At 21.6% G+C, this 12,381-nt stretch overlaps 4 protein-coding genes across 4 annotated transcripts; 2 read left to right on the forward strand and 2 right to left on the reverse strand.

Moving 5' to 3' along the window:
* Nucleotides 1-492: 492 nt before the first annotated feature.
* Nucleotides 493-2,526, forward strand: PY17X_0103200 (JmjC domain-containing protein, putative; the record flags this gene model as incomplete). Its single annotated transcript, XM_022957797.1, has 1 exon — nucleotides 493-2,526. One exon carries the CDS (start codon nucleotides 493-495, stop codon nucleotides 2,524-2,526), a length of 2,034 nt encoding a protein of 677 aa, XP_022811222.1.
* Nucleotides 2,527-2,924: 398 nt separating this feature from the next.
* PY17X_0103300 (conserved Plasmodium protein, unknown function) lies at nucleotides 2,925-4,387 on the reverse strand (the record flags this gene model as incomplete). Its single annotated transcript, XM_022957798.1, has 2 exons — nucleotides 2,925-3,327; nucleotides 3,453-4,387. The coding sequence occupies 2 exons, from the start codon at nucleotides 4,385-4,387 to the stop codon at nucleotides 2,925-2,927; spliced, it is 1,338 nt and encodes a 445-aa protein (XP_022811223.1).
* Nucleotides 4,388-6,299: 1,912 nt separating this feature from the next.
* PY17X_0103400 (conserved Plasmodium protein, unknown function) lies at nucleotides 6,300-7,799 on the forward strand (the record flags this gene model as incomplete). The annotated part of the gene is made up of 1 exon (XM_724873.1): nucleotides 6,300-7,799. One exon carries the CDS (start codon nucleotides 6,300-6,302, stop codon nucleotides 7,797-7,799), a length of 1,500 nt encoding a protein of 499 aa, XP_729966.1.
* Nucleotides 7,800-9,101: 1,302 nt separating this feature from the next.
* Nucleotides 9,102-10,553, reverse strand: PY17X_0103500 (RNA-binding protein, putative; the record flags this gene model as incomplete). Its single annotated transcript, XM_724872.1, has 1 exon — nucleotides 9,102-10,553. The coding sequence occupies one exon, from the start codon at nucleotides 10,551-10,553 to the stop codon at nucleotides 9,102-9,104; it is 1,452 nt and encodes a 483-aa protein (XP_729965.1).
* Nucleotides 10,554-12,381: the final 1,828 nt, after the last annotated feature.

A 12,381-nucleotide genomic window follows, 5' to 3' on the forward strand; every position in this document is an offset into this window, starting at 1 on the left:
TCTATATATATTCATATCCTATTTTTCAATTTGGCATATAAAATACAACTTTTATTCTTTATATAGTAACAATATCTTCACATATATGTTATTTTTCCATTCCCATAATTATCATAATTTTAAAATTTTAAAAACATTCAGGAATTTGGAAAAAAAACAATAGAAATAAAAAAATATTTAAAAAACAAAATTAGGAAATAATTGTTCCATTAAAATTGTAAAAAAAAAAAAAGGGATAACATAATCAATTCATTTAAAAAATAACGAACAACAACGAATGTAAAACATTTGAATAGCACTCAGTTATACAAGTAAATAAAATTATTTAAAAAACATTAACTCTTTTATAAATAGAATATCGCATTTTCTTTATATCAACCTCAAATACAACTTGTAAAGTTTAACTATAAAAAAAATATTTCATTCAAATCATTAATCAAATTTTTAAAGACCATAAAAAAAATTGTAAAAGTTTATAATGGAGGGAAATATATGAAGGAAAATTATGTCAAAAACAAAATGACTGATTATAATAATTTCCATAATTATTGTAAACTAATGAATAAAAAAATCGGCAGGATTAGCCGAGATGAAGTAGAAACAGCTAAACAATTTGAAAAATTGATAAAAAAATATAATATAAAAAAAGTAAAAAAGGTTTCTCTAGAAAAAATAAAAGATAAAACATGTCTACTATATAATAATGAATTCTATGATAATTATTATAAAAAAAAAGAGCCAATTATTATTAAAAACTTAAAAAATAAAATAGGAAATTGTATAAACACTTTTGATAGTAATAATATTATTGACCACATAGGTGACACAAAAATAAGTATTCATGTAAGCACCTCTAAATATTTAAACAATGTAAACAAAAATTTCCATTACAGTTTATCAACCTTAAAAAATTTTATTCAATTAATTCATAAAGAAGATCAAAAAAAAAAAAAATTTTCAGTTAATTATAATGGAAATAAAAATCATATAACCCTAACATTCAAAGATGAAACAGATAAAATGTGTGTTGTTCCCCCAAAGATAGATAATCCTATAAAAAATTATAAAAACAAAACTTTAGCTACTACTATTACCACTAATATAAGAGAAGATAATACAAATTCCCCTTTGAACGATACTCAAAATATAAATAATAACTGTAAACAGCAAATATGCAATAATAGTAGTGGTAACAATACCAACTACTATTATTATTATAGGTCTCTAGGAATTAATCAATTTAAAGAGGTCTCCGATATTAAAAAGATGAATAAATTTATCAAAGATAATTTTTTTTTGCCACCTGAAATTTACCCATCTTATGAAAAATTCGAATTTTTCTCTTCTGTTTTAAGAATAGGCCAACCCAATATTTTTATATGGTTACATTATGATATACCTGATAATTTTTTAATTCAAATAAAAGGAAGAAAAAAAATTTTATTAATCCATCCAAAATACATAAAATATTTTAATATTTTAAATTCATCATCATCTTACAACATATTTGATATACTACTAAAAAAAAAAAACAGAAATAAAAAAGAGCAAATTATTAAAAAAATAATTATAAAGCATGCTTATGTAGCAGATCTATATGAAGGAGAAATTCTACACATTCCTTCTTTATGGATGCATTATATTTATAATATGCCCTACCATACACATTTAAAAAAAAAATATAAATACAACCATCGATATTTATATATTACCCCAAGTAACAAATCATTTTATCGTATTAATAAAAGAAGAAAAATATATAACAAAAAAAAAAATTATATATTTCTTTTTTACAAAAATAAAAAATTTATAAATTGCTCAATAAAAAAACAAAAAAGACAAAATAAAACACCGACATTCTTACATTTCCTAAATGGTGAACTAAAAATTAAAACAAAAAATGTTTATTTAAAAAAATTTAAAAATAAAAAGGCCAAAAATATATCTTTGCAATATATTTCAAATTTTTTATTTTCATGTAACCAAAAATATGATGAAAATAATGATAAAGCACTTATTTTTCCAAACTTAGATCAATCATTTGATAAAAATGAATTAATAAAACATTATAGTCATTTGGAAAATTCTGAAGAAATTTTAAAGAAAAATTTTAATATTGATAATATAAACCTTGTTACTAGTAATAGTACCCAAATTGGAAATGGACAGAATAGTCAAGGAACTTATAATGCCGATACTAAAACCATCGACCAAAGCAACAGCTATAACACATTCTCAAATAATAACAAACAAATTACAGACTTCAAAAAAACTGATCATCATACTTCTAAAAATACTAATTTAAATATTAGTATTAATTACTTTTTTAGAAAAAAAAAAGAATTACATTTATTTAGTAAAAAAGATCTATATGGAAACCAAGATATTAACACAGCTAATCAAATATTTAAGAAAATAGAAAACGAAATAAAGCCATTAATGTCAATGCCATCTAAATATAAAAATTTTTATATTCAAAAAATACAAGGATATCTCTATTCGCTTCTTGATACGAAATATTTATAATTTTTTTTTGTAATTATTACTTATACAAATATGTATAATATTTTAACGCACAAAAAAATATATGAAATGCCAAAATATATATAAATGCAAAAAACTTAAAAAATATATTAAAATATAAATTGGAATACTTTATAAATTTTTACATAAAAAAGAAAAAGAAAAAAAAATACAATTTTGTTTCCAACACTAAGCATACCCAATAAGAAAATGGTGTGTATTAACAAGTTTGTTTTTTTTAATTAAATAAGTAAAAAAAATATGACATTTAAATCCATATTCTTATTAACAAACTTTACTTTTTATCATTACAAAAAACATAATTATACATGTTTTCCTTTGGGATATACCTTAATATATAGCCATTATTCAAGGGTTATATATTATATGCATTTGGATATTTAAAAGTCAAGATAATTTAATAGGGAAGAATTATTACGATTTCTTCCACCTCTTGTGATATGATGATTACTATAGCAATCACTCGCTTTACTCAATGGTTCATGAATCATGACATAATCACATTCATCATTTTCTTCATACATTTCATCTGTATATAGTTTTTCAGAATGTATAAATGAATTATTACTTTTAATAGAATGTTTATGATTATTTATTTCTGTTTTTTCAATATTTAAAAACATTCCATAACCAATATTTGATATAACACTCTTTAAGTTGTTATATTTTTGTTTATATAAATTTAATTCGTCATATAATTTGTTGTTCTCCTTCTCTATTTCTTCTGTTGTATATTTTAGCATATCTTTTAGTTCTCTATATTTTTCTCGTTCTATCGAAACCCTAAAAATTATAAAATAAATAAAAAAAAATATATTTTTCATTTTTTTTTTTCAAATAATATGTGTTTTCTGATAATTCGCGTACTTATATAACACTATGCATGTACAATATTCCAGAATTCTTACATATTTTGAAGATTCCATATGACACTTAAAAAGTCATCCATCTCCCGTTGGTAGAACCTCAAATTTAGCTTCAATTGATTAACTACGTTTAATATATCACCCCCATAATATTTTGAATATTTAACACTTTTTCTAAATAGTTTTGATTTCATTTTTATTTTTTTTCTTTCTTTTCGTTTCCTACTTATACATTTTTCGTATTGGAATAAAATATCTTCTTTATTTATTTCAACATCATCAAGTTTACTAATTGAAGGAGAAGATAAACCTTTATTACTTTTTTTATTGTGTGTATTAACCTGATCATTTAAATGCATTTTTTTTTTATCAGTAGTATCGTCTACATTATAATAATTATTTTCAATGTTACCATTATTGATTTTACTTTTAACATTATTTGAACAGTTCGCCTTAAGGCTAGTTTTATATTTAAAAGATTCACTTTTTTTTAAATCAATATTATCATTCTCAGATTTTAATTTTACTAGCTTACTATTATTTTTATTATTATTTAGTAAGCTTGTTTGTTTTTTTTTTTCTTCGCTATAATTTGAATTTTTTTTATTTAATGGTGTTTTACTTTTCACATCATTATTATTCTTGTTCGGATTTATTTCATTTTTATTTATTTCTCCTTCTTTATCACATTGAGAATTTCTAATATTATTCTCAACGTCTTTGGCATTATCATTATTAAAATCTCTATTTAAAACTTTTTGTTCTTTATTATTATTATTATTATTACCTTTCTTTTTTTTTTTCACATTTTTGGGGACTTTTATACTTGTATTTGCATTTTTATGATATAATGAGCCCTTATTAATTTCATCGATTATTATTTTATTATTATCACCACCGTCTAGTTTCATATTTCCGAATGGGTCTGATTTATCAAAGTTTACATTGCTACTATTTGATATGACTATTTTGTCCATTCTATATATACCTTATGAAAGTCAATTAGCATTAAGGCTACACATATACATATGTACCTTATCAAACTAACGATGTGTGTGCATAAGGATACATGAAAATATTTTCATATAATATATTCTCATATAAGAGAAAAAAGTACGAAGATGCTCAAATGCATGTTTAAAAAAAAACTATAATATATGCCATCTATTTCCATATATAATCAACTTAAATGTTTCAATGTTATGCCAAAAGAATTCATCGAATTTATATTTTATTGTTTTTTAATAACTTATTTTATATCATACCCATGAAAAAAAAATATAAAAATATATAATAAAAATTATAATAACAAAAAAATGTACTATATCATATACAGCCTTTTACACCTCGTTTACGAATAATTTCATATACATCCTTCCTATTAATATTCAACAGTTTTCCACAATATTTTTACTTTATTTCATTATTTTAATAATCCTTTTGTGTGCCAACATAATTCTTTATTTTATTTTGATATTCTTTGTCTCATGCTATTTTTCTCTTTTTATTAATACTTCTTTCGTTGCATATTTGGTCAATCCATAAAAAAGGGGTAAAATAAATAAACATATATAAATTAATAAAATAATACTGTGTATAAAGGAAATAAGAAAATGGAAAAGGCAATAAATATGTTTCCCCTTTTTTCGTTACATTTTATTATATGATTCGTTCACATTATTTTCACTTAAAATATCATAATTATTATTTAAGCAAGTTCCCCTTCATACAATTAAAAAAAAAAAAAAAGATGAAATTAGTACATAGCCCTTAAGCAAGCTAAGGAATTTTTATAATTGTTTGTATTATCTTTATTTTTGTTGCTATCCTGTTTCATTTCATTTATTTTTTTATTTTCATTTTTTTCGTTATTTTTTAAATTAAATTTGATGGCATAAACAAATATGTAAATAAATTTGAATGAGTAATAATAAAAAATTATTACTTCAATATTTTTTTTTGTAAAGTGGCAAAGTTTGATTTATGCCTTTGCATATTTATGTATATAATATTGCATATAGCTATATACATGCGCACGTGGGATAATGGTACATATAAATCATCATACCAAAAAATGCATATGTAATATACATACAATATAAAATTAATAAAAACATATAGTGTAAAACAACAAATAATTATATTTATCTCATATATATACGATCGTTTGAATTGTTTGCGTTATATATATGATATTGCTTATGTACGATGTTGCAATTTTATGTTTTTTTATTTCTTATGTTCATTTTATATTTCTATATTTATTTTGCATTTTTCAATATTCATTAATTTTTTCGCATAACTTGCGAATCTTACCCAAATATATATAGAAATTATTTATATATTATTATCCATAATTTTCAATAAATATCATCTTTCTATTATCATGTTTGTTTTATTTCCCTTTTTTTTGTGGATGCTGCACTATTGCTTAAAACATAACGAAGGGAAATGCATAATGATTAGTATATAATCCCATAATAATATGACATAATTTTTTGTTCTATTATTAACATGTACTATTATTTTTGTTTTTAATATTTGTGTTTTTATAAACATGGGATTGGAATTCATATTTATATATATTTAAACTGGTGTTTTTTTTTATTTTGTTTATACATCCTTATACTCTATATATTTATATTATAAAATATTTGTTTATAAAACCAATAAGCGTGAATAAAATTTATTAAAGCATGCTCACTCATATAATGTATGTCTATTTGTGCGCATATCCAATTCATATAGAATAATAGACGTATATATTATTTAATACATATATACGTACGCCTCCTTCAATTTGTGTATATTCACAATTCCCGAAACTTACAACCCAATTCTGTTCATCATCCCAGACACTATAATGAAATATTTTTTTATTTAGAAAAAATGACGTCCAACTATATAATTCATATGGGGAGTAACACCATAAATAAACGAATAAAAATTAAAGAACTTTTGAGCAAGTATGAAATTAAAATATTAGAAAAAAATGCGAATGCATTTTTTTATATACTTATAAATTTAATATTTAACTTGCCAGTTGAAAGATTTCGATTAGCTATTAACAGAAAGTACATATTCTTAAAAAAAAGGAAAAGAAATTATCTAGTATTTGATATAACAAAAAAATTATTAATAATGAACAACATTGATACAAATGAAAGGTTTATAAATCTTATTGAAAATAAAAAACGATATTTTAATACAAAACCTTGGATGAATGATGCATCACCATGCCAAGCTAATATTACTTCAGAATCTTCCAATGTGTATAATGACAATTTTTCAAAACGTCCAATGTTTTATGATAATATTTTTAAAAATAATTTATCCACCAAATATAATAGTTTACAAATAAATGAACAAAAAGACATTTCTTACTATAATATTTTTTATAATATCATAAGAAATGATCAAAAAGAATGTTTTGAAAATAATAAAATATTTTGTGAAAATAATTTAGGAAAAAACAACATCATATGTAATTTTTTAAGTAACACAAATTATCTCAAAACTGATTTAAATATTAATGAAAATAATTCTACTGTAACTAATTCATCTTTGTTCTCTTCTAATAATGAAACCCCTAATACCACTATTATGCATAACACTAAAAATAAATATTCCAGTTTTTTCAAGAGCCAAAGTTTATTTCCATTAAATACAATAAATCTGAAAGATATACAGAATAAAATAAATGGATTAAAATTAAACAAATGCGAAGAGAACGATATAAATGACGTATGCTTATCATATAAAAGGGAGGTAATCGATTTTAATAACAATGAACATAATAATTCTGATACAAAAAAATGTATTATAAAAATAAAAGAAAACAAATCTACTATTAATATTTTTGATGAATTTCTTGACATTCATGTATTATTTCGATTAAAAGGAGGCAAAGGAGGATTTGGAGCTAATTTAAGAAATAAAAAAAGAAAAAAAAAGAAAAAAAAAAGTAACGACATTTTAAGTAATGCTTCAAGAAATATAAAAGGGCAAAGAGTTATATTAGATAATATAGTTCAAACAACTGAAAAATTATTAACAAAAAAAAAAAACGAACAAACCATAGTTGACAAATTAAATAATACAACTTCCCTATTAACTAATATTACCATTTCCAATGATAATTCAGATGAACAAATATATAAGTATATTCCTCAAAATGAAGTGGAAACCGAAACAAACCATAAAACAGATTTCTTACATAATCAAAAAAGCATCGTACATGAAATTGTAGAAAGCGGAATTCATTATGAAGCAGAACAAAAAAAAAAATCACAAAAAATAAAAACGAAAAAAAATATTGACAAAAACGAACAAAATAATAATAAAAACAATATCTTGAAATCTTTGGATGATCTGTACACATGTTTGTGAAAAACACAAATGCATTTTTATATTAATAAAAAAATAGGAGACAAAGAAAGAAAAAAAAAATTGTATATAATGTAGTTTCTCTGCTCCATATTTTATTTTCTTATGATCATATAGGCATATTATAATAAATTGTTTGCAATTTTTTTATTTTATTATATTTTATTTTTTTATTACTACAAATGTTACCACGCTTACCGATGCTACGACCCTTCTATTGTTTTTATTATTTTGTTTCTTCCTATTTCATCTTTATATTTCTTATTTAATTTCTATACCACTTGGGACGAGCAAAATACATTCACCACTATCACTTTTTTTGTTGAGTCAATACATATCCGAACAATTGTGTATGCATTATATGTGTATTTGTAGATATACTATATGCTATATTTTTACCCATCCAAGTTTGTTACCCTACAATGGATGTATTATTTTGTTCATACAATTTAATTTTAATTATATTTTAGACTATATATAATGACAAATATTTAACTTCTTTTATTTAATCAACAGTAAATATTTTTTTTAAAATTATAAAAATTTATTTAAATTACTTCCATTCAGGGGATAAAGTATATAATATATATATTTTAAGACATTATATATGTATATTAATTTTATTATTTTCATTTATTCATAAAAAATTTACAATAAAATTATATAATAATTAAACATTATATATCCTTTCGCACAGGCATGGTTATATACTCACAAAGAATGTATATTAATATGTACATGAAATATACACGCTCACACACATGCCCACGGAAAAAAAAAATATAATATGAATAAACAAAATAATACGAAAAATAAATAGTAAAAAATACAAATTTCAAATGAATATAATAAAAGGAAAACGCAAAATAAATTGACTCAAATGAGACAAATAAACTACTTTTTGTGCCCACTAAAACTCAAAACAACGACACATTACTATTAAATATATAATTTAAGTAAATATTGCCAATCCATAAAAATGTAAGCACAAAATACAATTTATTTGTTCGAGTATTCATCATAATATGTATTTAAAAATATTATTATGCCCTTTTCTTTGAAAAAAAAGCAAAGTTAGAAAGAGGAATAATATTCATTGTGTTGCGTTAAAGTAACATCATCAACAAAAAACTAAAACATGCAAAAAAATAATAAAAAAGGCAAACGTTTATATATATTTGTTCATTTGCTTTAAAATATATCACACATATATGCAATTCTATACAAAATAGGAAATTTTGCGAAAAAAATATATCTTCCAATCGGCAATTGTTTAAAATTTGGAAATCTTTCAGCCATCATACTTTAGTTACCTTGCTGATTACCGTTATCATCGGGGACAAATTCTACATTAATATTACACATATTGCAATTGTTGAAAACAGTTTTTGCTGCATTTTGGCTACTATATTTAATTATTGCATATTTTTCACCAAATGTAAATAACGAAAGATATGAAATATGCTCATTTAAAAATATAGAATTGTTTTGAATTATATAATTACTTAAGTCTTCGTTATTTTGAATATTATTCAACGAATTAATTTTAATAGTAGTACTACCCTCTGCATAAATGTTATTATTATTATTATTATTATAGTTTATATTATTAGAAATGTTTGCATTATTGCCACTTACGCTTATATTATTAGTGTTTATGTTACTTTCATATGTATTATTATAATTGTTTGTTAAATATTGATTTTGCATTCCTCCGAAATTTGAATTATCACATTGATTATTCAATACATGTATTCGTGCTTTTATATGATCTATCAAAGCTTGTAATTTATTTTTTTCATCTTCTGTTATATTTTTGTTATTGAACATGTTAATATATTCATTTAATTTTTCCTTACACTTTCTTAATAGCTCTTTTTGTTTTATGCTCATAATTTTTTCTCGTTTTTCTGAGCTTAATGATAAAAATTTTTTTTCAGAAAGGTTAGGAGAAATATATTTATGGCTATTAGCCTTTTCACTAAAATAACTAATTTTTTTAGATTCATTACGAAGTTCATATTGAAAGTCTTTAAAATGTGTTGGTAAATTTTTATATCCGTTTAATGCATCATCTGCAGATCCAAATTTTACTATAAATACATTTTTCCCTTTTATATAGCTAACTGTGTCAACACTACCATAAATAGAACATAGGCTATAAATAAAATTCTCATCAGAATATTCACTTGTTACGTTATATATATACAATATTTTGGCGGTTTTTTTATTTAATATATATTGGTCACTCTGGTAATAATTTGGCGTTATATTTCCCATGTTGTTATACCCACTATTGTTAGTACTGTTAATATTGCTCATACTGTTAATATTGCTAGTATTGTTCATGCTGTTAATATTATTCATATTGCTAGCATTGTTCATATTATTGGGCATGTTGTAATTGGCGCCATAATTACTATAATTATTATAATTACTTTCACTATAGTTAGAATTATTCATATTAAAATTGTTATACATCGCGCTATTATTGGTATTTTGATTATTCTTAAAACTTTCTTCTGCATTAATATACATTCCTGTATTGTTTGTATTCATATTAAAATTATTATTTTGCTCTTCGTATACACCGTAATATCCCACATTCATACCATTTCCACTATTCATACCATTTCCACTATTCATGACATTTCCACTATTCATACCATTGGCATTGTTATTATAATAGTTCAAGTTATTAAACCCCCCGTTCATATCACCATGTTCTTGAGGGTTATTCCTTCTATCATTTTCCATTTTATTTAAAAATATATTTTTTTAAATAATAAAGTAAAAACCGGAGAAAGGCTAATTCACAAAAGTAATATATAAACAAGCCACAAAAAATGGAAGGATTTTTATATAATTATATATACATATATATTCTGTTCACAAATGTATGTTTATAATAATTTTTTTTCGAACTTTTCTATACTAATATATTTTTAATTTAATTATTATTCACAATATTAACTTGGTAATTATAAATTTTAATTTACCACACATTATTTTATATGCATATAATATATGCTTATTATTTCTTTATATTAATATTTTATTTTGAAATATCCTTATTTTACTCATCCATTTATATGCAGTATAAATTATAAAAAATATATAACATTACATCATATTATAGCATATTTTTTCCCCTATTAATTTTACCAGTTTAAGATTATGCATATAATTCATTCTATTTATTATTTACTTATTATTCATTATGTTTTTCATTTGCCCTTTTTTTTTTTTAATATTATTTCATTATGTGCTTCTTACATAGTTTACCTTTTTAACTTTTTTTATTTTTTAATTTTAGTGTGTGTATATTCTTTAAAATAATAAAGGAATGCTTAAAAAATGATTTATTCTTAAAATCATATTTCAAAAAAAAAAAGATTCTTTCATCTCTTAGCATACTATTTTATATATTATTTCCTTGTTTTGTTTATCATGTTTGTATACTTATTTAACAAAACATTCTTATGTTTATTTGAAGTCCTTTTATTTGTATTTGCACTTATTTATTTTTTTTAAAGACTAAATATAAAGAGTATAGAAGAATGTTGAAAAATGAAAAATTCAACACCTTTCACCAATTTAATTTATAAATTGAACTTATGAAAAAAAAAAACAAATAATATGTATAAAATACAATCTGTCCATTAATTAACTTTTTAAAAATATATAACTCTTGAAGAATTATATTATACCAAAAGACTATTTATATTTTTTTTATTTCCAAATTGTTTTACACTATATTAAAAAATTCTTAATATAATAATTAACAATTTATCTCAAAAGGAATATAAAATATATATAATCATTCATACATAATTATACTAAATAGAAAATGTGCGTTTTGCATTGTTTTTACTCAAAGGTTTTACACCTTTTTCTCTCTATACTTTTATTAAATTTGAAATATTAAAAACATTACACAAAGACATAATAAAAATATACACTTGAATAAAATACAATTTAGTTGTGTATATTATTTTTCCAATCAAATTAATATTTAAAATGATTAAAAGATATCATAAAAATTACTGGTTGAAATAACAAAGTTTACTTTCTTTTTTAAAGGCGAAAAATTTAAGAGATCTTTATAAATATGCTGTATTTGTGAAACCAATATTATTTTCACATAAATATATATACAAAATATATAAGTGTAAAAAATTAATTTCTATGGCTTTATAAAAAAACTATATTTAAATATAATAAAAATAGAATCAAATTGTGTATATTTCATCACATTTTACTCATATCATTCTCAATGCGATTGCTAAGAAAAAACACAATTATATTTTAATGTTACAAATCTATTATAAAATAATACGTTTAATTACATACAGAAAAAAAAAATATAAATATGTTTGCAAATAATTTTCACAATTTCGTAACATTGGCATGTTGTTTTTCCCCATACTTTATACTATTTCCACTTTTTAATGAAATAAAAAATTATTAAATCACCTAAACACATTATCATAATTTATAGTTGTACTATTCCCTCGAATGTAGCTAAAACAGAATAATTTTATTAAAATTGCAAAAAAAATAATTTACATATATATATATATAC

Source organism: Plasmodium yoelii (genome assembly GCF_900002385.2).
Source record: "Plasmodium yoelii strain 17X genome assembly, chromosome: 1".
Lineage (NCBI taxonomy): Eukaryota > Apicomplexa > Aconoidasida > Haemosporida > Plasmodiidae > Plasmodium > Plasmodium yoelii.